This window comes from Aquila chrysaetos, chromosome 3 (assembly GCF_900496995.4).
Source record: "Aquila chrysaetos chrysaetos chromosome 3, bAquChr1.4, whole genome shotgun sequence".
Lineage (NCBI taxonomy): Eukaryota > Metazoa > Chordata > Aves > Accipitriformes > Accipitridae > Aquila > Aquila chrysaetos.
In genome coordinates this window covers 53213129-53240440 of record NC_044006.1, presented here as the reverse complement: position 1 = coordinate 53240440, position 27312 = coordinate 53213129, and the positions used below count along the sequence as shown (strand labels likewise).

Below are 27312 nucleotides of genomic sequence, written 5' to 3'. Positions count from 1 at the left end.
AAAAGAAAAGGGCAAAAGACTAATTTGTGATTTATTAAAGTTAAGAGTAATTTAAATACAGATTCAGCACACACACCCTGGCTTACTAAAGCAAGTAGTCTGTGGATCTTGTAAATCAGTTTCTGCATTGCATTTATTTACAAACTCATTCTGCAACAGCTCTCTTGTGTTTGAGCATGAGTTCAATTAAAAAGAGATGTTTGGCTTTTTGAGGTCTTTTTTTCAGCTTAAGGCCTAGCATTACATAATAACAAAAAAGGATACACAAATACTCCAATATGTGGAGTTCCTAAAAAAAATATAGTTATGCATTTGTAGGAAATCTTGCATTTAAAGAGCAGATGATACAGACAAAGAAAAAAAACTTCAAAGGTTTACAATAATTAAGAATTCATGCTGCGATTATAAAAGTATCGTCAATTATTTATTCCACTTGGTGCTTCTTTTTTCTGAACATTTTGCTGCTGATCTTTAAATGCAGTAGTTTTATACATAGCCCTAAATTATTTTACTTTTGTGACTGATATTTTTGCAGTATTTACTTTTCATACCACTGAAAGTACTCAGTGTATTCTAAGCAGCTTATTTTTGTTTGTTGTCAATTGATCAAGAAAGTTTATTTTCCCTTCATAGCTTTGTAGCTGAGACCTTGCCAATACCAGCAAGAGAGTTATGTTTTGGCTCAGACACATACACACACATTTTTTTCTTAATATGGATTATACAAGTGTGGATTTATCCCTGCTGATCATATCTGGGTTTGGGTTTTTTTTTAAGTTAATAAAATGTTAATCTGTTTACACATTTTCCCACAGTATTAAGTATAAATATTGACATCTTTTCTGGGTGTTCTGTAGAGGTACTTTGGAAGCGTTCAAGCTGGTCTGCTTTGCAATGTCTGTTGTGTGCTTACTGGATTGTATACAGTTCCTGTACATACCAAGGGTTTGTAGGTGACTTGACAATTATTTTTAAATATTCAGAAACTGAATACTTTATTTTTTCTACTCTGCAATATTTTATAATCTAAAAGTAATTACAGGCAGAAAAGATTTTAACCTTTCCTCTTAATCAGTTGTGTTGTGCTTACAGACATGTACCCATCTCTTCAAGGAAACTTAAAAGAGTGAGAGAAAGAAACCTGGCAAAATCTTCAAAGTAACTATCTGAGACCTGTCTGAACACACACTTTCAGACCTGAAATGCAGTTTGAATCTTTTCAGGCAAGGCATATAGTGGGTGTGTTAATTCAAATTCCACCTGCTGGTGTTATGTATTGGTAAATAAATCAGGCCACTCCCCTGAACTCTTTCAGTTGGGAGATACTAACAGGAAGCCTTTAAACTAGCAGAGTTTGAGAAAGTTCTTCCTGTTGAATTAACTCCAAGAACAAGAATGAAGGCAAATAATGACACATCTGTATTTCTCTTTCATTTGCTGTAGTAGAGATGGAAAATCATTTTTGGTTTCTGTGCTGCTAGCTTGCTTGTCTGCTGCAGCGTACCCATGCAGCTAAAACAAAAATTACACTTCCTTGCCTCGGAAGTTACCTGCCAGCTGCTATGGGAAGATTTCTGTTGCTTTTTCATGTGAAACTTCTCTAAGAAGGATTTTTAGGAGTGACCATATGAAGTTTTCTTGCACCTCTCTACTTCGGTTTCACCCACTCCTGAATTACTCTGCTTGAGAACGTGACCTGAGGCTTCCTGCTGATTCTGAGTAGGTTTGTCACTGACAGTGCTGATATGTGTCTTCAGACTCTTAAATGTACATGTTCTGTTACAAATTCCTGTTAGAAATCTCTAAAACCAGCCTACCTAGTGCAAAATACCCATATGACGGTTGAGAAGATAACAACAGTGATATTTTTTGGAATGGATTCTTGCCGCACTTACTGGGCATCTAATCTGTTTAGTGGTTTGTGGACTGAAGGCCAAGAAGAAGATACATACGAGGTTGAATCTCGTGTGCCTTTACCATATCCTTTTCCTTTCACTGAACACTTGGATGAGAATAATTCTGTAGTTGTAAATACTTCAATTTTTCGCTTCAGCCACAAAAAAAACGGGCACATTTTAAAAGTTGTCTCTAAAATCTCCTTGCCTACACCACCCTATTCAGTAAGTATAAAAGTTTTTAAAAGAAATTGTATTTTAAACCAGCTTAAATAGAAGAGAATGCGGTGAATAATGGTATAAACTTGTCTCTATCATTAAAGTTTAATTATGTACTGCTGACAGGCTTTTTTCCTAGATGGTTTTTAATGGGCACTGAAAAAGCTTTAATTATACAATTCTCTCTGTTAATTTCTAACAAAAGAAGTTTAGCAGACATAGAAATATATTGAATTACAGAGCTTGGAGATCTCTTTTTAAAGCACTTCAGTGTTATTTATTACATTACCTTTTTCTCACTGTGAATAATTTATGGGGGGGGGGGCTGCAGTCAGTTGAAATTGTTCCTTTATAGCTGTATGCGCTGACTAGTAACATTAACTATCACAAGCTTGCTAATGGCTTCCAGTGATCCTATGAAGAAACTTTTGTTCTTGAAAAATCATGTTCATATTTGTGCTTCTTTTTGGTTTTGCCCTGTGATATTTTTAATAATACCTTTAGTTGTTATTACTGGAAAGAGCTGGAGAATAATTTTTATTCTGAGTTTTAGTTGGAGTATTTGATGCATTTGAGTAAGCCATTTTTATGGTTGTCTAGGTACAGTAAACCTGTCATACATTTCCCTTTTATCTGAGATGGGTCTTTCATTAAGCACTTCAAAATGTAAGAATAAAGTAAGAATGCTCTGTGATTTTTAAGATATCTCAAACCAGTGCAGATATTCAGCTGCAGTATTTATACCTTTCTTTAACTCCTGTCAGAATAAATAGTTCACGTTAATGGTGTCCATCTAAAAAGGAATGCTGTAGAAAAGAAATGAAGTATTTAAATTCAGTGGATCATAAAAGAGAATGTATTGATTATTCAGACATTCTTTTCAAAGTGTAATTTTATTTATAAGTGGATAATATTGTGTGCAATGTTCTATGTTCCTACCCTATTTTTCTGAGATTTTAAAGCAAGCTAATCGTACTCATGAATGTAGCTGAAGATGGTGGGAAAGCTTTTATTTTTGAAGAAATTGAGAGAGAGTATATTTTTATAGAAACTGTAGCAAAGCCACAGATGTTACTATGTTACAAATATCTGCCAAAATCCATAATATTAAAAAGGAAAAGAAAAAGAAAAAGGGAGAGAAGCAGGAAATACATGTTATTTCATTTTCTGACATTGTTCTTATTCAAAATAAGTTGTCTTATTTTGAATGCAAGCCGCAGAGAGAACTCATGCCTCGTTCAGCTCTGACAATTTGTATTTGTGTCCCTTGAAGAGGTGCATGTAAGTTGTAAATGTTAACAGTTGAGAAGTAGAGGTGGTCTTGGTAGTTGACTCATTTGCTGTTATCGTAGATGAATGTTCTGTGTAATCAGAACTTCCAACACTAGGGTAATGTTCCTTTTTCACTATTTTGCTTTTGTAATTCTAATTTTAATTCTTTCTGAAATTATCACTTTGGGTATGTCTAAACTGGGCAGTAAGTGTACAATTTTATGCATTTCAGTCCTGGTTTTCCACTAGTTGAGGATAGTGACATAGTGAGATTGCACTACCTCTGTGGTAGTACACATTAAATATTACTCATCAGACAAGCAGAGAAGAATAAAAAAATTGTTAGTAATTCTGTCAGGTGGACACAGTTGGAAGAAGCATTGCTTTACTGCCTTGTTGGTTGAAAAGTGCAGTATATTCAAAATTCACATTTTCCTGGTGTTCTCATTTATCTTCATCTTAAGGAGAAAAAGAGATGAAGCACCACTTCTGTCAATTTATATCAAAACTTCTGCCAGTTTTATGCAATGTTTTTAGTCATTCTAAGTATGCGGTGGGTGACAGCTTACTCATATTTAGTACAAAACTTATATGTAAATAAAGGTGAATGTAGTGTAAACTCATAAACCAGGAATTACCGGAACAACGACACGGATTTAGCCAGGTGGCTTTATTGAGTTCACTATGCTGACAAAGCCTATTTGCTTAGACTTTTGTACTGAGACAATCTTCCTATTGTCGTCTGCGAATGTGTGTTCAGTAAAGATCTTGTTGAATGTCCAGTGAAGTTATGTAAAACTTCTCATCACACTGTAAAGCAACTGTTAATTAAATAGGAATGGTAGAGTAGTTATTTATCAGAACATATTTGGTTTATCTAACTTCTGTAATTTTTTTCCTGTGGTAGCTTGAACATGCTAAAATTACTCAGACAGAACTTATGCGAGAGTCCTTCAAAAAGCAACAAGAGGCCACAGAATTTATCAAGTATCAGGAAGAACTACAGGAACGTCTTAATGAAGAAACCAAAGCCAGAGAGCAGTTGGCTTTGGAGCTTAGTAAAGCTGAAGGTGAGTAGCTTTTTTGATGAATTGTTGAACTTCACATTTACTTACCTGTTAATTGGGTAAAGAAATTGCAGATTAGATCAATTTCTTTGCAAATTTTAGAATGTTATCAGCCTTTTGGATAGTTATGGACAAGATGACCTCCGGAGGTCCCTTCCAACATCAACCACTCTGATTCTGTTTTCCAGATTTGTCTCACTTATTGTTGTCTGACTTACTAAAAATAATAGGTTGGATATGTGTTGTTATCCTCAAAATTAATTTATTTCATCGTAACATGTCTGTCTGTGCAGACAAGCTTAAATATGAACAACTTAGAATCATAGAGTCATAAATAGTTGAGGCTGGAAGGCACCTCTGGAGATCATCTATTCAAACCCCATGCTCAAAGCAGGGTCGGGTAGAGCAGGTTGCCCAGGACTGTGTCCAGTCAAGTTTTGAATGTCCACAATCTCTCTGGGTAGCCTGTTCCAGTGTTTGACCACCAACAAAGAGGGAAAAGAAAAAAAAAAAAAAAAATTTTTTTTTTCTTATGTTGAAATGCAGTTTCCTGTACTTCAGTGTGTGCCTGCTGCCTCTTGACCTTGACTTAGTTCCACACAAACATGGGTAAAAATGTAGCACCTTCATTCTTAATTTGATCCTATGGTGGTGATAATGTTTCAATTTGCACTGTTTGAAGTAGTCTTTTTAAGTGTATTTGCAACTGTATTAACGAAGCAATTTAAAATTATAGGGTGTTAGAACAGGGGAAATCTAATAATCTTTTCTGACATCAGGAAAATATGTTCAAATCTGACAAGACACTTAGTTTGTTCTTTAGAAGTAGCTTTATTGTTTCGATAGCTCGATCTTTTGTTTCTGCCCAGCATTTTTACCATTATCTGTTTGTAATTAGCATCTGGAAAAGATGAAAAAAACGCCTACCCTATAGGTAGGATCTCTGTAGTAGTAAGCAAAAAGATATTTTAGTTAGTTCTGAAGCTCAGCAGGCTTCTCTGTTTCAAAGTGGGAGCATAAAGTTTCATAGCCAAATGTTATTCCCGGAGAATGCTACCCTGCCAGCCTTCCTCTTCTTTTTACACAGACAGATAATCCAACATGAGTTCACACGCTGTTAATAGCTGGGACACACATAACCTGAAAAGTGCAGGTTTCCAAGCCACGTGTCTAAAATGTGGTGCGAGGGACAGTTGGTAGCCTGTCAATTCACACAGCATAAACGTGTGTCATCAGCACCACTACTTGGCTGCAGCTTTCAATAGCTTGAGCAAAACCAGAAAGGAGGAAAATTGAGTGGTTGATGAGAAGCTCAACATGAGCCAATAATGTGCATTTGCAGCCCAGAAAGCCAACTGTATCCTGGGCTGCATCAAAAGTATCGTGACCAGCAGGTCAAGGGAGGTGATTCTGTCCCTCTACTCCGCTCTGGTGAGACCCCACCCAGAGTACTGAGTTCAGCTCTGGGGCCCCCAACATGAGAAGGACATGGACCTGTTGGAGCAGGTCCAGAGGAGGGCCGCAAAGATGGTCAGAGGGCTGGAACACCTCTCCTATGGACACCGGCTGAGAGAGTTGGGGTTGTTCAGCCTGGAGAAGAGAAGGCTGCGGGGAGACCTTATGGCAGCCTTCCAGTACCTAAAGGGGGCCTACAGGAAAGATGGAGAGGAATTTTTTACAAGGGCATGTAGTGGTAGGACAAGGGGTAACAGCTTTAAACTGAAAGAGGGTAGATTTAGATCAGATGTAAGGAAGAAGTTCTTCTCTGCGAGGGTGGTGAGGCACTGGAACAGGTTGCCCAGAGAGGTTGTGGGTGCCCCCTCCCTGGAAGTGTTCAAGGCCAGGCTGGATGGGGCTTTGAGCAACCTGGTCTAGTGGAAGGTGTCCTTGCTTGTGGCAGGGGGTTGGAACTAGACGGTCTTTAAGGTCCCTTCCAACCCAAACCATTCTATGATTTCAGAGGGAATAGATTCAAATCTGAAAGAGGCATTATTACTTTTTTTTAATATTAAATTAAGAGCAAAAAAAATCTTGTATGGAACACATCTTAACATGCAAAAAAGATGAAATCTTCTACCAAAATATAGATGACCTCAGAATTTATATTCTTGCACAGTTACAAAACTGTTTAGTATTGATGAATTTCAGAAAGTAGGCAGGTTTTACATCTGTTGCTGCTTTCCTTGAAGGATAATATTTTTGTCTTGATACAATTTTTATTCACAAATCTTCAATAATGCAGCAAAATAGACTAATACATTAGGAGAAAGCAGAGAGGTTAGTGTTAAGTTTTATTTAAAGGTAGGAATCTGTCGTAATGTCAGAGGTGTCTGCATAGGTTTAATCCTACAAGTAGCATTTAAAAAAATTAATACTAGAGACTAATTTTATGTATGGAAAAAAAAGGTTTTTATTATGAACTTATTTTGTTGCTTTGCCTCTGGATCTGTATTTTTTGGCTTACGTTCTCTACTAAGAACCAGAGGCTTGCTTTTTCATTTACAATAAATTAATTTCCATTTGTGCAGGAATATTGCAAAGAGTGCATGCATAATTGTATTTGAAGATGACATACCACAGAACAAGACCTGCTTATTATCCATTTTTATTTTCATATTTTTATTATCATTTTTATCCCATTACCACTAGACAAGCAAAAAAATCTAAAATTAACTAGGTTCTTCTCTTGAGCAATGCACTTCTGTTATAAAATTTGCTTGTGCAAACAAACTAATAGCATCAAAGAAACTGCAAATTCTTGCTAGATGCCAGTTTGTAGATAATGGGATTGCCCATATGTAAATGAAGGCAAAATTTACCTGTAATGTTTTATTAAATGCTTGAAATATGCCATCAGAGCCTGGTTTGGAGACATAACAGATGAGTCAAGTATGTATTTTTTGCTAGCAAAGAAAGTATATTAAACACTAAAATTTAGTGAGAGCTATGAAGCTATGTTTTGCACTCTCTAGATTTTATCTGATAATGTTTTATTTGGGAAAAAAAACTTGAAAGCATATAAAGTGGAAACAATCTTAAAAAATTTTTAACTGGAATTTCATTTTAATCAGAGCAATAGCAATGTCAGTTTATAAGACTTGACACGCTGGCTGTATTGATTTGGTTGATGAACAGTTCTGGAATATAAGAGACAGAATTTGTTGCTAGTTTTAGCCCTTTGACAGATATATTGCACAGCTGAGCTTTTAGGTTAGGTGCAGATTTATGTCACATGTAGAGATTTAATTCAGTTCAGTCTTTTGCAGAAATTCAGCTAATTTGTCCTTCTTACTGCTTTAATGCTTTCTAACTCCAGAATTAATTAAATCTTTTTTCATCCTTTTTTTCTGTGAACTTCTGAAATTAATGCACTCTAAATGACAGGCACCTTTTTTTTTTTTTAGTGTTGTTGTAACAAAACAAAAATGCCATAGAACCTTTCTTATCTAATTTCTTCTGCTCATTGAACTGAGTTGTGAGCATACTCTGACAAAGCCAAACTACATTCTCTTACCAAATTCCTTAGATAGGTATGCAGAGCAATGTCTTAGTTCATTATACATCTGATGGTACTTTGTCTTCTCTTGAGATAAAATGTGTCATTTTTGATCATTTCTTTCTTGTCTCAGCCGCAGCAGTTTTTGTGACATTTTCAAACCTCTAGTGTTTTAGTCGTGTCAGATATGACTTATCTAATGTGATAGAAAAGCTAATGCCAATTTGTTCACTGAACTCTGACAACTTTCATTACCTCTCAAAAAAAAAAAAAAAAAAAAAAAGAAAAAAAATAAGGCAGGAGTAAAAACTATAACACGTGATCTTAGCAGACGACGACTTCATTTTTCATACCTTTTTGGTGGGGGCATGCACTCCATTTAACCTGGGAATGCCCTCTCAACTTCCAATCTGTTAAGTGAACAGCATCTGATACAGTGGGAATAAATACTAGAATTTGTATTGTCTCAGATTTTTGAAATGCTGTTAATGATGTTTCTAGTTCAGTATTTTTTGTTTCAAAAGCCAGTCCCCCTATGCAGCTGTGTTCTCTGTGAATCTGGAAAAAAAGATTGGTCAGCAGCGCATGATTGATACGCATGAGGACCACACCTGTGTTTCTCTGACTGTATATGCAAACACTACTGTTACTTAATTTTCTCTGATACGGAACTAAGTGCTCACAGAGGTTTTACTTTGTCTACATTGATAACAAATAGAAACATCTTTAGTTTTCCTCTATTCTTAAGCCAGGGTAAAATCCATTTTAATACTGGCTCAAGACTATAGATTTATACTGATAAAGTACCTTCAGACTGAAAACAGTTTGATATTGAAAAAATACTACTTAAATTATGTGGGTTTAGTAAGAAGAAACCTGTGATATAGGTGCGTGTCCAACTGAGAAAGTTTAGACATCGTATGCCTGACGTCCTCTCTGTCTTTTGGAACCATCGGTATCTGACATGACAGAACACATCTTGCCATAGAAGTCTGGGATACCTATGTAGTACCTTCCGTCACTCAGTAAAAATGTCTTTTCTGTTCTGTGGTCAGATGTTTCTGAAAGGACTGATTTGAATCTTCTGAAGCCCATACCATTACAGGATCTCAGTTTAGTTTATGCATCCCTCAAGGAAATTCACTGTTTTTTCCTAAATCTTCAGCTTTGTGCTCACTTCTGCATCATTCCAAGATGGTGCCATTTCTTACAGCCATAATATCATTCATAAAGCTAAAATAGAGTTCCTCCTCAGATTCCTAGATAAACTACTGCACTATGAGCAATTTTTAAAAGCATACAAGACATATTCTCAAGGTAGTGTCCCAGATTCTCTGTTAAAAAGATCATTAATTGTTCTGTGCTACTTTTAAAATTATGCATTAATAGTAAAGAAATTAAATTGTTTCTTAGATGTCAGCTGTTACAGGGCTTTGGGGAGTGATTCAGGTGCTAAACATGGACACCTATGGCCAGTTTTGGTGCCTTGTGATGTTGGAGGCATCTATATTATACCTGACCTACAGGAGACCCATGATCTTACAGAAACTGTGGTTCGAGATGAGACAAATGTCTTGAGGCACCTAAAAGGGCACCTGGCACCTGAATTTATTTGAAATTTCTTATTTCTCCTGTGTTTATTACACACTTATTTTTCCCTTGGCTTTGGAGTTCCTGTTTGCTCCAGAGGTCTTGTGCTGAGAAAAAGTTAAGAGCTATATTTGGTCTTGTGCTATTGTTCATCCTCTAATTTGTTCATCATGGAAGAATAGCAGGGACAGGAGTAGAAGTTGTCAGGTGCTGAGTATCTAACATGCATGTGCATTCATGTAAGAATACTGTAGTGACTTCACCATGCAAAAAATTCAAATTGTTCTTTATTGTCTATTAAATCTGCCCCAAAATTGATGTTTTACAGGCCTCATTGATGGTTATGCAGATGAAAAAGCATTTCTGGAAAAACAACTGCAGGAAAAAATAGATGTAATTGACCATCTTGAGCAAGAACTACTGTGTACAGGTAACAAATTGCAGGAGTTAGAGGCTGAACAGCAGCAGATCCAGGAAGAAAAGGAGTTACTCTCCAGACAGAAGGATGCCATGAGAGCAGATGCGGGGCCAGTAGAGCAGCGTATGTATTCCTCACGGTCTTTCTATGAGATTTTCTTATACTTTCAATTAAAATAATAAGTAATCTTGATGAAGGTTTCCCCCCCCCCTCTTTGTAATCATTAATAAAAATGTGATAGGGCAAAATGTGGTATTTTCATACCTGATGCCTAATGTCAGCATGATAACTTTTCTTGATATTTAAACAAAAAATGACTGAATTTTCAGGAGTGTTGGGCAATCACAATCGTTCTTTAAGCCAGCAAAAGCTTGATACCTCTGAAAATCTGTTTTTATACTATCACTGGAGGTGGAATATCTTGAAGTTAGCAGCTATGGATAAAAATACTGGTCTAAATAATTTCCGGAGTTTTAGAGGGACTAGCAAGCATACCTACCAGAACATGATTGAACTACACATGATGGCCATACTTAGTTTAGACACAGAAGATACACTTTTCTAACAAATTCCTCTTTTGGGGAAGAATGGCACAAAAGTTGCATGATAAGGAAAGCCTTTTATCTACCCATAATGAAAACTTTCAGCACTGATGGTGAGAATTCCAGATAAATACCATGTCAATGTAATCTATCTGCTTACTCAAAAAAAGCATTTACCTTCATGAAGTAAATATGTCTTTTAATTCTTCCTTAAACTAATAAATTAATACTTCATGTTTGAGGAGGGAAGAAAATTAGAACAGTGATGTTTTAAGAAGTACTGATCTTTCAAGGATTGCAGTACTTACATTGTAAATAGCAGGATGAAATCACGATTTTATTTAATTTCTAAAAGTTTATGGCAATTTATAATGTTGCTGTTTTAATAAATTACACATCTTGGTGTGTATTTGCAATTTCCTGCATCCACTTTGTGTAACAATGGAATTTTAAGAACAACCTGTTGCTTCCTACTTTATGGTAAAAAAGATCCTTGTCTATGACTCCAGTTTAGTTATTTGTTATGTGTTTTAGGTTCTAAATATTTTGAAGTTTATTTTCATGTATAACAACTGTAAGGATAAACAATTCTGTAAATAAGTGTAGGTACTTATATCATGCATACCAGAATAACTTACCACATTCCCTAAGTTATCTCAACAACTTTGTCATCAAATGCCACATCTATCTTTGGCTTCATTTTCTCTTACATTGTTGCACCACAAGAAAACTATAGCTGGCATGTGAATTACTTTGCTTCTTTTTTTTGTTTTCTCTCTCTCTATTCTCCTAGGCCTAGTAGATGCTGCAGTCGATGCAGCTTCCCAAGCAGGTGTGTTTGTATGTTGCATGGCCAATCTGTAATTGGGTGGAAGACTTACACATACTGACATTGTTAATCAGGATTATTGGGCTTTTGGCTTACTGACATTACTTGTAATTCTTACTGGCCTGCAGCTTTGATGTTGTATTTCATACTCAGTTTTACGTTTCGCTAACAACATTTCTTATAATTTCTAAACATAATAAACAAATTCATGAATAACCATCATCTTATTCACCTGTGAATTACAGATACTTAGATGGTATTGGAGGGATATTTTTGTAGCCTTTTTTTTTTTTTTTTTCCCAAATACAGTTGAGTCATTCATTATGATAACTAAACACTGTATTATACTGATATGTAATGGTTACCTAGAAATGAGAATTGGTTAAATATGATGTAAGATGATGGTGCCTAAAGGATCTTTCTTCTATAGTGAAAGTAAATTGTATTGTTTCTGTCTAAATATCAATCATGTTTTAAAGATTCTCCAAATGTAATTGCACTTTACAGTTTGGATTTTACCTCAAGGGATTCATATGGTTAGTTAATATGTACTTCAATGGGCTGTGGCTTAAGAGTCTTAATAGAGTGGTTTGGGGCTTTACTATATATGCTTGCCAGCCGTTTTATGAGGACTCAAAATTGGGCATCCATGCAGTCACTGATATTACAAAGCTCCACTTACAGGTCAGTAATTTCCCTCTCTGTCAGCCTGACGATCGTGCTAAGTCTTTTTAAATATTTCCTTCAAATTATTTAAATGTATCCCATTAAATGATGAAGACTGGGAGTGGATTGATTTTACTGACGCTGGGGATGAGAAGAGGGTTGGGTTTTCTGTACTACTTTGTTAACCCCTGTGCTGACTCTAGCTGTAGTTTGAACCCATGCATTTTCTTTTCTTTTCAATTATACAAAGACCTTTTAATTTATATGAAACTTAAACAGGGAAGTGATCTGATACAACTTCACTAACAGTCCTCTGAAGACTAACTAAAGGATAGTAATTTCAATATGAATTTGCTTTCATGGTTGTTTGATTATTTCTCAGAAGAAAATACATTTTCTAAAAAAGAAAAATAGTAAAAACCCAAACCAGTTCACATCCTTCTGCAGAGTACAGCATGGATACCCTGGGGAGTGGTTTTGCTTCATAACGTTACTGACTATTCATATCTAAAAGTAGTGTGTGATGCTTTTATTATAACCAGAACTGCTGGAGGAAACAGAAAAGTTAATGAAAGAAAAAATTGAAGTACAGCGTCAAGCTGAAAAAGAGTATGATGACCTTCACAAGCAAGTGAAAGTCTTGGAGATAGACTTGGAAGAACAGGTCAATCGTTTCATAGAGCTAGAGCAAGAAAAAAATGCAGAACTAATGGACTTAAGGCAGCAAAACCAGGCTTTGGAGAAGCAACTTGAGAAAACAAGAAAGTTTCTAGATGTAAGTACGGTAAAAGGCTAGTTTCGTGAAGGTGGGTGGGCACCTGCGCTGAGGCTTGGTTCAGTGGGAAATGCTATTTTTTTCAGATTTTGAGCAAACATAAAGAAGCACACAATAGTAACAGTGTTATAGGTTCCAGCCCAAGAATTTAATTGATGTTTTAAAAGTTGAAAATTCATTTCAGATGCTTGCTTAGGACTGCTCTGTATTTCTAAGTATAACTTAGTAGGCTTCTTAAATGTTTAAAATAATGGGAAACTTCTAAAATTAATGAGGAGACATAAATTTTTGTGACCTTAATTTTTAAAAGTTTGTGGAATTTCCATGTTTTTCAGTAAAGTCTGTTAGTATTAGTCTAAAGTCTGTGCAAGGTTCTGCACCTGGGTCAGGGCATCCCCTGGTATCAATACAGACTGGAGGATGAAGGGGTTGCCAGCAGCCCTGCCAAGAAGGACTTGAGGGGTACTGGTGGATGAAAAGCTGGACATGACGCAGCAATGTGCGCTTGCAGCCCAAAAAGCCAACTGTATCCTGGGCTGCATCAAAAGAAGCCTGGCCAGCAGGTTGAGGGATGTGATTCTGCCCCTCTGCTCTGCTCTCGTGAGACCCCACCTGGAGTACTGCGTCCAGCTCTGGGGCCCCCAACATACGAAGGACATGGACCTGTTGGAGCGAGTCCAGAGGAGGGCCACAAAGATGATCAGAGGGCTGGAGCACCTCTCCTATGAGGACAGGCTGAGAGAGTTGGGATTGTTTAGTCTGGAGAAGAGAAGGCTGCGGGGAGACCTTATAAGCAGCCTTTCAGTACTTAAAGGGGGCCTACAAGAAAGATGGCGAGAAACTTTAGGAGGGCCTGTTGTAGTAGGACAAGGGATAATGGTTTGAAAATAAAAGAGGGTAGATTTAGGCTAGATATAAGGAAGAAATTTTTTTACGATGAGGGTGCTGAGGCACAGGAACAGGTTGCCCAGAGAGGTGGTAGATGCCCCATCCCTGGAAACATTCAAGGTCAGGTTGGACGGGGCTCTGAGCAACCTGATCTAGTTGAAGATGTCCCTGCTCATTGCAGGGGGTGTTGGATAGATGACCTTTAAAGATCCCTTCCAACCCAAACTATTCTATGATTCAATGAATTAAGTAGTCTATCTATACTTGGAAATTGAAAGCATAATTTCTCTAAGTTTCTTTTATAGTCTTCCTTCATAGCATCCAAGGATCTAACTCCAAATATTAAGCCACACCTTCCAGCCAGTTATATTATATGTGTGTTTGCCCCCATTCACAGTGGCAGCTGCCTCCATTGTACCCAACTTCTTCCTGCCTCGGCCTGACTCTGCAATTTTGTTTTAGACTCTACCCTGTTTTCAGCAAACACAATTTTCCCTGCCTCCTTCTTTTCCCATTTTTTTTTTCCTCTTAAGTGTCCTATGCTGCTGTTGGGAGAAAACTATTATTTCTGTGCCTTCTCAATTAACTCTCTAACTGACAGCAGTAGGGTGGAATAATTTTTTACATAGTAAATATAACAACCTCTGGCACCTTCTCTGCATTATCTATTACTAAGCAGTATTAAAGGAGAGATCTTTCCAGATACTTCTTAGCACAAATGGATTTCCTTTATTTTCTACAATTACAAGATTATTTTTCTCACTGAAACTAGTGTGTCATAATAGGACAAGGTTCAGAAGTAAAAATTCCTATTACAAGTCCCATAGTCATAAATGCATCATGGTTTGGAATTATCAATAGCATGAACTGCAGAGTAATGGAATACTGAGACGAGTAGCTGTTTGTAATAGCAGCATTAGAATTCTGCTGTTTCCTTGAAACAGCAGGTGAGTTTTTAAAATCTGCAACTTGTAAAGTTTGAGGTTTTATTCTATTTTCCTGAATTTTTGCTAAATATTTTGTTGCTAGGCAGAAGCATTCCTCTTTGTATCAGATACTTCAGCTAGTTTATTTTAATGCATCCAATAAGGTTTGTCTGTTTTACAAAGTGGCATTTAAAGGTTGCATTTCACTGGATGCTACCAGTTGGGCATTATTTCCTATACAAAGATGTATTTCTCAAATGTCAGACTGCGATATAACAAGTGAAACTGGTCAAAAGTAAAGCTGAAATGCAAAATGCAAATAATGTATAACTTTTTTTTCTGTTGGCTTCTCATCAATAATAACACAGAGTTAATTTCTAGTCTTAATTTCTATTTATGCTACATATATCAAAGACAAACATTAGGAAAGAAAATCATAAAATATTGGCTTATTACCATTTGTGTGGTGTGTCTGGAACAGAAGAAACAAAACTGTCATTTTTGTGAAATAATGCTGGATGTACCTGTCCTGTCCTAATTCTTCAATAAAAAAAAGTGAAATTTGTTGCCCCAAATGATTAAAGAATTAATGGTAATTCCAAGAGGTTCTGCTACCTTAAAAATACTGACATACTGTTACCAGCCTCACATTAACAGAAATAAGAAGTAGTAATATACTTAATTTAGATAGTTTTAAAATCAAATGGTGTATCCACATAATTTCTTAACTTTCAGGAGCAAGCAATTGACCGAGAACATGAGAGAGACGTATTCCAACAAGAGATACAGAAGCTGGAACAACAGCTTAAGATTCCACAAAGGAGTCAGCCTGTCAATGAACATCAAACTAGAGAGGTAACATATCTTGTTACTTGTACTCAGTGAATGTAAATGACAAGTTGACAGCTGTTAAGATATTGTAATGAACCTATTTTACAGTGTATCTAACCTGCATCCATTTACAAGCCAGGAGAGTAAATCCCCTTAAATCAAGGGTAAGGTGTTGGGTGAAAGTGGTAAAACTGTGTTTTGGGGATTTTTTAGGCTGGTGCCTTGTTTGTTTTTCATAGCAGACATATAGAGACTTCATAACTTTGAAAAAGGCTTTTTCATATAGCTTAATTTAGAAAATCCACTGTTTTCAAAAGCCTGTGGAAACATTTAGGACTACTTTAGCAATTTCACATGTTCTTTTGTGACATCCTGTTTATAGCACAGGTACACAACTGAAGGAATTGAGTTACCAAGGTTTAGGACCTGAGATGTAGTAGCGCTCTCTGTGTACACTTGAACCTCCCCAGTGAAAGTCTGTTTCTGCTGAAACAAATTTAGTGACTGTAGAACAGCAGCTCAAGGGAGTCACAGAAAACTCTTAGACCCAGCAAAATCAAGAAAAGTGGCAGCAGTGCAAATGCTACATATTATGAAGCTTTTGCATGTTTTGTTTGATGATGTGTTAGTCAATTAAATCGCATTTTATTTTTTGTGGGTTTTGGGATTTTCTTGTGTCCTGCTTTTTGAACAAGGCTGATATTTTTGCATGATTTTCTTGCCTGATTTTCAGTATTAAAATGCCTCTTATTAGGTTGCACTGCCATTTTCAAATCAAAGTTCTTACTGAGGTAGTTCAGTTGCTGTAATTCAATTATTAAATATTAGCAACGTTTAGTATTCTGTATTATATAGTTTAGGACCATAGACAGTAATAGGACATAAATTGATATATGTGAGGTGTAAGTTGTTGAAATATATATTTACTTATAATTTTCAGATTTAGAGGTGTATTTCATGGGGTTTTTTTTAATACAAACATTTGTAAGAAATCTTAAAGTATTCAGTCAGCACTATGTGATATAGCTGTCATCAGCCTCTGTGAACAATGAATCTTCTGGAATTAGCTGGGTATGTGTTAACCAACACATACGGAGCAATTCTGCATCTATTTCCTTCTATTGCAAACTGTGTGCACACTCCTCTCCTGTTGACACATTACACAGATGGGGGAGACGTTTTAGCACAATTAGTTTTCCTGAATCCAGGATGTTCATTTTGAGTTCATTTCATTATGTGTCTGTTTATAATTTGGGGCATGGGTAGTGTCTGAATTCCTAGTCAAAATTAAAAAAAGAGATTAAAAAAAAAATCCCAAGAAAAAGATTTGAAATTTGATAGCATAATAAAAATTGCCCTATTTTTCTATACAGAATTTATATGTAAAAATGGTCCTGATTTATATGCACATATACACATACCTGTATACTCTTAAGTTGGCAGATATGCTACAATGGAAATTTAAAGCATGCTTTAAAATGAAAGACAGCTGTAACTGTGATTAATATTTTGAGATTTGTATTAGAAGCTTTTAAATTAGGATTTTTTAGTAGTAGAAATATAGACAATAAGATAATGTCTGTAAGCACCACAGGTGTAGCAGCTATTTTAGAGCTGGGTAGCATTGAATGTGATACATTACAAATTATAGGCAGAATTTTCAATAGTGTATTAGATTTACATTTAATAATTATCAAATGAGGCACATAATCTTACTATATAGTATATTTTGATGTCACAATGTTACTTGGAATATTTCCTAAATATATATTTTATCATTATTTCTCATGCTTTTCTGAGATAGCTGCTTTATTTTTTAATAGTTGCACAGTTTTTTGAAATGCTCTTCTGCTTTGCGTGGATGCTGTGAGCATTTTCTGTTGATAACTTCATTTCTTTTCTACTGTTGTTTCAGCTTACTCTGTCAACTTATTCCTCGGAGGGTTGTCATAAAGAGTCTGCTCTAGACTTGATTTTTCTTTTTCCATTTCTCTCTCAGGACTTTTCTGTGGTCACTTCAGACTTTGATGTTACTCATGGATGGATAACGTCAATAATACCATCCTGTCAGCTTTATGTTCTGGTCCTCTTCTCTCCTATCTATTGAAATGCTTTGAGTCTTCTACCTTTTGGCTACATCGTAACTTCCTAATTGTAAATACCGAAATCAGTTTCTTGAGTGGGACAAGCATTACTTTTCATGTCTCTTGCTCGATTGCTTAGTTTAACTCGGGTCTTAACTCTGTGCATCAGGACTAATGCCATGGATTTGTTAATCAAAACTACAGATAAAAAAGACACGTAATCATTTCTGAAATACTGCTAGAACTGGGATCATTCTTATCTCTGCTACTTCGGTTCCTCTTTTAATATGTTGTTTCTGAGCCACAAACATCTGAAATACTGAGATTCAGAATGCTTTATTTGGATGCTTTGTCCCCAATACGAAGTGAAATTATATCATCCATCACATCTGTTTGGTCCCATTTAACAAACCCAGCAAGAAAACAAAACTTCATGTTTCTTGAGACTGAAGCAATTCTCTTCAGTGCTAAAAGACCCAAGACCCAGTGAGTTTTAGGATATGTCTGTATGTCACTAATCGACTCCTTATTTTGAATAATTTTGTCACAGATTTTTAGAACTATGATATTTCTCAAAGATGCAAATACCATCCTGACCTTAGGGTCAAGACATTCCATCTGTAGATGGTAAAGGTGTATCTTTTTAGTGGGCTGCATAGGGATGCAGTGCTACTTGCTTTTAACTGACTAGAGAGTCTGAAGGCTTCAGGAGGACAAGGTCATTTCTAGAGTACGTGATATAGCACAGAACGTATGACTTCTTAAAAAATGGTGTTTGTATTTGTTGGATGTAGCACTACAGTATCCTAACTTTACATTCTGTTTCACCTAAGGAGTAGGAGTTTTGTTACAAGAAAAAAAGAGGGATACTTTGTCAAAAATGAGTGCTGTTGCTATTGCTAGCAAACCTTTCCAGCCTAGTACAATGTATTCATCATCTTGCCATATTGTCACCAGGTTGAGCAGTTAACAAATCATCTAAAAGAAAAAACAGACAAATGCAGTGAGCTTTTGCTCTCTAAGGAGCAACTTCAGAGAGATATACAAGAACGAAATGAAGAAATTGAGAAACTAGAATGCAGAATAAGAGAACTGGAACAAGCCTTGATCATCAGTGCAGACAACTTGCAAAAGGTATTGTTTGGTCTAAAATTATCATGTATTTACTACTTTCTTGTTTGCTTGAGAACAAAACAGTATATTTTTTTATTTTTTTGTTATTAATATTATTTATATTTAAAGGTGGAGGAAAGAAAACAGTTTGGCACCATCATAGTAAAGGGAGAATTACCTCTTGAAGTACAACTGCAAGCTGAACGAGAAGCTGTGGACAGAAAGGAAAAGGAGGTAAAATACCTGTCAAATGTTCCATGTTTCTGCTGATGTTTTGGTTTGTCAGTTTTTGCTTTCTGTTAAGTTCAGTGAATTTTTTAACAGGTGAAATTTTTTAACAGGTCAGAGAGACAGCAGTCCAAATCCCTTTGAAATTCTCTTGTGAGCCATGATAATTGTTGTTATTGTCTATGTTAATGCTTATGACTTACAAGAGTGTTTCTGGAATCAAAATTCAGCCTAATTAAGAAAAACTTCATAGTGATTTCAGTTGATTTGTAATGGGTTTTAAAATTCCATTCAGTTTGAGGACTCAGAATGTCACTGAGTACACATTCTTTTGTTTGTGTATGCCAAACCAGTTTACTGTAGACATTGCACTTGAAAATTATGACATTTAATTTTTGGTATGGCTGTCTACTCCTTTTCCACCATTTGTTTTGGAAACATAGATCACGAACCTTGAGGAACAACTGGAGCAGTTTCGAGAGGAGCTAGAAAATAAAAATGAAGAAGTTCAGCAATTGCACATGCAACTAGAAATTCAGCGAAAGGAGTCCACTACACATATGCAAGAACTTGAACAAGAGAACAAATTATTTAAGGTAATTGTGTAACAGAGAAGCCTAGAGCTTTATTGTCCCTCCTCCCCAGAAATAAATGCTTGGAAAAAGCCAACATGCCAAATTCTTTCTTAAGCATTCCACAGTTCAACTTGCAAAATATTAAAAAGCTCATATAATTACTTCTCATTCCATGCAATTTGTTTATTTCAATTCTTATGCCTTAAATACTCATAGAAGAATATGCAGAAAACATTGTGTACAACTGTAACATGATTTTGGGGTTTTTTTTTGGTAGGATGAAATGGAAATACTGGGACTAGCTATCCAGAAATTTGAAGATGCCACCATAAAGGACCATCATTTAGTGGCTGGGAGGCTCGCTCACATTATGCAAGAGAAGGAGCAGGAAATGGATCATCTTCATGAACAAATTGCAAAACTGCAACAGCAACTTGAAGTCACAACCGACAACAAAGTACATACTTTTGAAATCTTTTTCAGAGTCCTACTTTGTGTTGCTAGCTGTTTAAAGAAAACAAACCCTCTGTCCCAGCACCAATTACATTATCTTCTATTGCTGCCTTAATTTAAAAATGCACATCCTTCAGTTTCAAGCAACGCTTTAACCCTAATCTGTTTTTCCTCTTTTGTCTCATTTTTTATGAAAGATACTTTTTGCTTCCTTTTCTTTTTATTATTCTGCCTTATTTCTGCTTGAGTTTTTGTCTTAAATTCTTCTTCATTCTCTATTCTTCTAATACTTCTGAACATTTAGTAGCATGTAGGTAGCTGAATTCAGTCTCATCGTTCATTCTACCATCTTCCCTTCACTGACTTATTTTCAGTGTTACATTTCAGTGACACCTGCTGGATCGTGTTGGATTTTATAGGTTTTTTTAGCAGTTGAACTTTTGTGCTCCATGAGCTTGTGTAAATACTTTGTCATCATACCAATGTTGGCAACATCTTTAATCCAGTTTGAAGCATGGTGGATGTGCAAAGAAAATGCTGTGTTTTATTAAAAATGGAGAGCAAGAAAGAAAGCAGCAGATTCATCTTTCTTTTATTTACTGAGATTTAACACCTGTAGCTTTCTGTTATTTTTCAGCTATGTGTTTTTATGATAATGAACTTCATCTTCTTCTGGCTTACTTCCATTTTATACAGATATAACGCGTTTGATTTCAACAGAAATACTACTTATGTTGCATTGATGTAAGTGACAGCAGAAACAGGCCTGTAGTCTCACATTTTTTATAGGAAGAACATGGGATTTTTTTCAGTGGATTAATTTTGCATTCTGACCATTTTAAATGTGAAAATTTATTAGTCATAAGCTTTAACCCCAAAGCAAGTATTTTTCATTAAGGTAAGAACAGGCATTCTGTTACCCCTCAGTAGCTGATGGAACATGTAGGGTAACATTCTACTAGGACATACTGAATCCACTAAAATAGAGCTCTGACCGAGCTGGATAATTTCACTGAGTTTTTATGTGCAAAATTTAGTTACAGTGAACTTCAGTGAATAATGACAAAGCTATAAATTGGATTTAAGCAATATCATACTTTAGGAATCCAGAATGGTTCTGTTTTATACAATGACCACAGTAATATGGTTACATTTCTTGCCTTGAGAAAAATACCCAGGATTCAGGTATAATTCATTTTAATGATTGGTTCTTTTCCTGTTATATGAAGTTTCATTTTTTTCGTTTCATCCTCTTACTCAGTTATTTTTTGCAGGACATTAAATAATTACTCTGCTTGATTATGAGATCAGTATTAAATATTAATAGATTGTTCTTAGGTTAAACACTTTCCTAGTCCCTTAGACATCTTCATCCCAAGTGCTTTTCATTTAGTTGCTGTATTTGCCTTCTGTGGTCCTTTATTCTATTATGTTACAAAGAACAGGAACTGCTATGCTGACTTGATAGCAGTTGCCAGGATCACTGTTCTTTTCTCCAAACCAATGACATGTTCATGTTTTATTTAGTGTTTTTGAGCTTTCTCTGATCTCTGTGGATTTTTAAAAATAAGTTCTTGGTTGACAAATCAGCCTCTCTAATTTATATGGTCACATTTACCATTTATTTTTGTATATATTTTACTTACTACAAAGTCGTCTTACTATTCTATTTAACTAACTAAACCTAATGAAGTATTGAGAGATAAAGGAAAAATAATGGCTATTTGAGTAATGAATTTAGCCATCTTTCTTCTCTTCTGCTTTTTTTTTTCATATTTCTTTTTGAAAACTTTTAGACTTCTTACACATTTTATGTTCCATAACTGATTTTATTTTCTAGTATCTCTCTCTGAATACTTTTGACAGATTTCCTTTTGCCTTTTTCATTTCCAGTGTAGAAGCACTGTTCCATTTCAGATCTCCAGACATTCCCTTAAGAAAATATATCCACTTTGTTTCTTAGACTCACTATTTATAATCTGGTCTGTCTTCATTTTGACTTTGTAAAGGATTTTTTGTCATTCTTCTACACTCAAATGAGAATTTGCTCCCACTGCAGTTTAACAAGCAGGGTTTTTAAATGAATTTTATAAAACTTATTCTATTGGAATCTGATAACTTGTCTCATTATTCCTTTTGCTAAGACTTTTTTATTTATTAAATTTAGTGTTTTTCAATGCCAGTCATTCCATTTTTTTGTGTCTACTCATTTATTTCTTGTTAGAAGCTGATACAAGATGGCTTCTCTTTTCTGCATCATAAAGTCTTCATGCTCATATTTGCTCATTTACATGATTTTATGAATTTCTTGGAATTTCGAGCCCCTTACACAGCCTGTAATTTTAAGTGTCTTTAGAAGTAATTGCTCTTTGAATTTTCTTTGGATAGTCATATACATTTTTAAAATAAATACTTCTATAACCTTGTCTCTCTTTACTTTCATTTAAACTATAGCACAAAAAATAATTTTGCTCTGGGTTTACAGGTACTATTTGCCCTACCTGTTTTTGTGCACATCTGTATATGTGTATGCACACACACATAAACAGACAAACACATATTTAGGTTTGCGATGGGAAATGTCAGAGTCAACTGGTAGGTGTTTTCTGTGGTCTCAGACTAAAAAGCGTTAACAGTATTTTTCAACACAATTAATTAAAGGTCTATTTGTATTTAAAATACATATCCATCTTAATTGGCTTTGTCCTACATAAATCTATTTGACCATATGAATGAGTGGTTCTTTTCTGTGAAGGGCACAGTGTCTTTCTAATCTAACTGAACATATCTGACCTGTATATGGTAAGCTTGAGGATTTGTTTTTTAAAGGAAGTTCTTTATGTAATGTAATGCAGGAAAATTTATCTGTAAGTTATAAGCTTCATAAATCTTGGTTCCTTGGAATTCTTTGAGTAAAAATAGTATATTAAACCTTGATTTCATAAGAAGATTGAACAGTCGACATGACCACTCCACTTGTTTCCATTTTAATTTTCAATAAAAAGGACAAGACAGAGCTTTAGACTAAACTATTGGGGAAAAAAGTGTTCTGAACACTTAAACTTCAATGTTTCATATCTCTGTGAATATTATACATGCTTTCACTTCATTTAATGCTTTCACACCTATTTTGCAGTTCAGTAAGGTCACAGGCTGCTTTGTCAGTCCTATGTGAAGATGTCCTGATTCTCATAAAGTGTTACAATAGACATCCCATTAAGAAATTCACTGAGGACATACTTTCTTTTACAATGTTTGATTAAACTGTTGCTGTGAAGTCCAGGAGAAAAATTATCTGAGGATTTATTAGTTACCCATTATGAAGTTCTTTTGTTGTATTTTTTTTTTCCAGGTTATTGAAGAGCAAAATGAGCATATACGGGAGCTTGAAGCCCAGGTAGAATGTCTGAAAAGTGATCAAGAACGTGTGAAGAAAAAAAATGATGAGGAAGTAGAGCAGCTGAATGATGTAATTGATAAGCTTCAGCAGGAACTAGCAAATATTGAACAAAAAGTACCTGCAGATATTGCTGCTTTTCAAGAAGATGCTGACAGTCTGAAACACACATTTGAAACAGTTCTGGCAGAAAAGGAAGCTTTGGAGAAGCAAGTAGAAAACATACGTGTAGAGGCATCTCGAACGAAGAATGAGCTTGAGGAAACTAAGTTAAAAATGAACCAGCTAAAGCAAGAAATAAGTATGTTAAAAAAAGAGCATGAAAAAATAACAGAGAAATATAAGTGTGCACTGATGAAAGGTGATAGGGAAAAAACAGAAGATAGGAGCAATGGGAAAACTGAAAAAGTGGAAGAAGGCATATGTGAGAAGATAGAGTTGCTAGATCAATCCCAGCTTAGGACTTCAGATGAGAATACAAGAGTCACCATTAGCAAGATGGAGGTACAACTGCAGCAACTTCAGGCATGCATTAAGGAAAAAGATTCAGAACTGTGCCAGTCCTACAATGAAATGAAAGACCTGAAAGAGCAAGGCAAAGCTGAAAGAGAAACACTTAAAAAGAGGGTATTAGAACTGGAAAAGACACTAATGGAAAAAGTTGCTGCTGCTCTTGTGAGTCAGGTTCAGCTAAATGCAGTTCAGGAGCAAAGGAAATTCATGCAGGAAATCCAGGAAGCTTCAAAATGTGTGGAGGAAGCAAGCAAAAATGCCCAAACAGAGGGTTTGAGTGATAGAACTGAGAATGAGACGGAATCAAAATTATCACTCTTAACACAGAGGCTTAGTGAGATGGAAGACCAACTGGCAACAGTCAATCATAACTTGGAGCTAGAAAAAGAAAATGTAAAAGTTGCACAAAAGGAAGCTAAAGTGAAAGAAGAGAGACTCTTAGAACTTCAGCAATTATTGGAAGAGGTTCAAGAAAAACACAAAGGAGAGATTCAGAAATACATTAAGCAAGAAGAAATGCAGACATATCAGGTTAGATGCCATTTTCTTTTGGCTTGTTTTCACCGAAATCTGTTATTTTATGTAACCTATAATGAATTAAACACTTCTTAAGAGACTAGTGATAGGAATATTCTGGTGTGTGGGGTAGACCTTCATTTCTCTATTATTCCTGGAGTTACAAAGAAGAGAAGGGTGTTATTTTAGGTGAACTCCACTATCAGTTTCCATTTTGCATTAAAAATGCTTTGCCTTTTCATGAATGTAGGATGATTTTGAATTTTGGACATACACTTTCTTATTCTTACTTTGAATTGACATAGAATGGAGTGAATTACACTTTTACATGGAATGGAGGTAGAGAGATAAAAATTAAAATGATAAAAATTATCTAAGGGTTCAGAATGATAACAGATTGATAGGAATTTGTCTGTACAGTTTTTTGGGGGACAAGGTTGTTTGTTTATGTATGCTTTGAGTTTCGTTTTCTTTTTCTTGCTTTGCTCTCTTGATTCCAAAGATATTTCCCATCAGTAGTTTTTACCACTATACATTTGTCCTGAATTTCCATCCACCACTGGTTACATTGCCTCTGAATTTAAAACCTTCAGTCAAAGTTGACTATGCTTGATAGCCCAAACATGAGCTTGACTGCTGAAGCCCTTAAGTTCAGAGACATCATGGAACCCAGTGCTGGACCAGAAAAGATTCTAAGACCTTTCATCCAAATGCAGGTTGAATGAATGTCATAAATGTCTTATAAATTTAATAATATTATCAGACTTAATTTCCTACTCTCTGTTGACCTTCCTCCCTGTGCTTTCTGTGTGGTGTAGCCAATTTCTGCTTGCAGTTCAGTAAACTGTAAGAAGACAGTCTCTCCTCCCACGCTTGTCTTTCCTCCCACGCTTATCCAGTTTGTGGGAGTTAATCTAGGAAAGTGGTCTTTCAGTCTTAATTTTTTGAGGCTATGTTAATCCAGATAACATACATTTGTTTTCCCCTATGATCTTTTCATTTGTGGCTTTGGAAGTTGGCATGAAAGTGATCAGTGCTGTTAATACGTGACTCTTCGTAAGATTCTTCACCATTTTCCATATCTTGTGTTGCCGTGTAGGTAGGAGCACAACTCATGGAAAGTCAAAAAGAAAACGTGCTTATTAATGAACTTGAACTAGAGCAACTTAAAGAAGAGGCAGCTGCTGCTAAGGAAGACCTGAGCAGTTACAGAGAAAAGGCAGAAAAACTTCAGCAAGAACTGGCAGTAAGAACCAGATTGTTCCATATTGTATTTAAAGCAAATGATTATACAGGACTTACTGTGCAAATGTGAATGCTATAGTTTTTTGATTTTTTTTTTTTACTCTAGTACTGAGAATGCCACTAAGAAAAACGGTCACTTGGCACCTACTGTCAGTGCAACAGAGCTGATGCTGTAGACCAAATCCTCACTTGTTGCCAAAGTACATGGTTTTACAGTCCACTGTAGTGCAACAGTGGATCTAGAGCTGTGTTTCTTAGGAGATAGTATTTCTTACCATGTGTAATAACTGCTTTAAAATAGGACTAAACTGAGCTCTAATGGTTTAGAGGGCTGTTTGGGTTTTAGATATTTTTTTCAAGTGTTTGGGAGGACTGCAATTCAGATTCTCCATGTTTACAGGTAAAAGAAGCAAGTCTTATACATCTTCAGGAAGACCTGCGCAAAGTCAAAGAGAACCTAGTTCAAGCAGAAGAGAGGCTTGCAAGTTATGTGAGAAAGGACAAGGAAATGGTAAAAACTGAAAGCAAAAAGGATGCAGAAATATTGTGTGATTTGTCAACCAGTGAGTCTGCTCTTATTAGAAAAAGCTCATCGTCACAAACAGACAAGACTGTGGAAATCAACAGCTGTATGCAGACTTCACCAGTCCTTGTTAAAAATGCAGAAATCCAAATTGATTTGCAAAACGGATGCTCTTCAGAAGAGATTGCAGAGATCATAAGAGAATTTACTGAAAAAATCGACCAAATGCAAGAACTCCATGCTGCTGAAATCATGGACATGGAGACAAGGCATATCTCTGAATCTGAAGCATTAAAGAGAGAGAAGTTTGTTGCAGTGCAAGTATTGACTGAAGAATGTAATACTTTAAAGGAAGTCATAGAAACTCTGCAAACTAAAGAGGTATGGATCCTATTGCATATTCCTGGAGCTACTTCGGTTTGTGCTTTCGCTTCTGCTACAGAAATTCCCATTTAAAGTCTGTTAAGTGTGAACCACCCTATCTTCAGCATAAAGCTTTTAAGTGTTCTAATGTTTCCATGGCCTGGGGAGAGATCATGAACCCCTTCCTCAGCAATTTAAGTTTGGGGGTGTGCTCAACTATCAGATGCTTCCTTGTGCTACTGCCTTGGACCTGTCCTGCTCTGTGAAGTGGGGACAAGTGTAGGTCACCTTATTGAATGCCATCTTTCTCGTCTCCATTTTGACTACTTTGATTGCAGGGGAAACTGAACAAAGAAGCTCATATGGTTTCCTGCTCCTTAGAATTAGTTCCCTTGTCGTGAGTGGGCGTGGGGTGATTAAAGATTTAATTGTTCTCTTTTCTAAATATAGGGAATCTCATTTCCTGGATTAGCACGTTCTCCACCGTATCAAGCTAGAGATGGAGGTTCTAGTGGTAAGAAACTTGTTTTCATAGATTTCAAACAGCATTATAAATTAAATCTGCTTTTTTAATATTAAGTTTACTGTTAAAGAGTTTGTGTTCTAAGAAATAAAAACAACTGCTCCCCAGATCAAAACAGAAGCCTGTCACGCTAGCAGAGGTGCTGAGCATACCATGTCTATTAATTTGCTACAAAAGGAAAGTGACTAGAGGGAAGGTGGGTTGAGTCCAGGCATCAGATGCCAATTTTTTTCTTCTCACCGGAGTTCCTATAGTCTTCTTACATATTACATGATCTATTCAGTGGAGCTTTATAATCTCTTGATAGAATTTAAAGCTACAGCTCCCTAGCAGTGGGAGATGATGACAGGTACTGACTTCTCCAA

At 35.8% G+C, this 27312-nt stretch overlaps 1 protein-coding gene across 11 annotated transcripts in view; it reads left to right on the top strand.

Moving 5' to 3' along the window:
- Positions 1 to 27312, top strand: part of AKAP9 (A-kinase anchoring protein 9) — a 123160-nt gene that overhangs the window by 78660 nt on the left and 17188 nt on the right. For 7 of the 11 annotated variants that reach the window (XM_030008499.2, XM_030008498.2, XM_030008494.2 and 4 more), the window contains 13 exons: positions 4294 to 4456; positions 9868 to 10080; positions 11293 to 11331; positions 12537 to 12769; positions 15319 to 15438; positions 18456 to 18632; positions 18741 to 18845; positions 19283 to 19435; positions 19692 to 19871; positions 23220 to 24308; positions 25393 to 25539; positions 25939 to 26442; positions 26875 to 26938. In XM_030008499.2, coding sequence (XP_029864359.1) covers positions 4294 to 4456; positions 9868 to 10080; positions 11293 to 11331; positions 12537 to 12769; positions 15319 to 15438; positions 18456 to 18632; positions 18741 to 18845; positions 19283 to 19435; positions 19692 to 19871; positions 23220 to 24308; positions 25393 to 25539; positions 25939 to 26442; positions 26875 to 26938 — 3187 coding nt within the window. Of the gene's footprint in view, positions 1 to 1859; positions 2121 to 4293; positions 4457 to 9867; positions 10081 to 11292; positions 11332 to 12536; positions 12770 to 15318; positions 15439 to 18455; positions 18633 to 18740; positions 18846 to 19282; positions 19436 to 19691; positions 19872 to 23219; positions 24309 to 25392; positions 25540 to 25938; positions 26443 to 26874; positions 26939 to 27312 lie in introns of those variants that run through there. The other 4 variants (XM_030008496.2, XM_030008493.2, XM_041122247.1 and 1 more) reach the window with 3 other exon arrangements.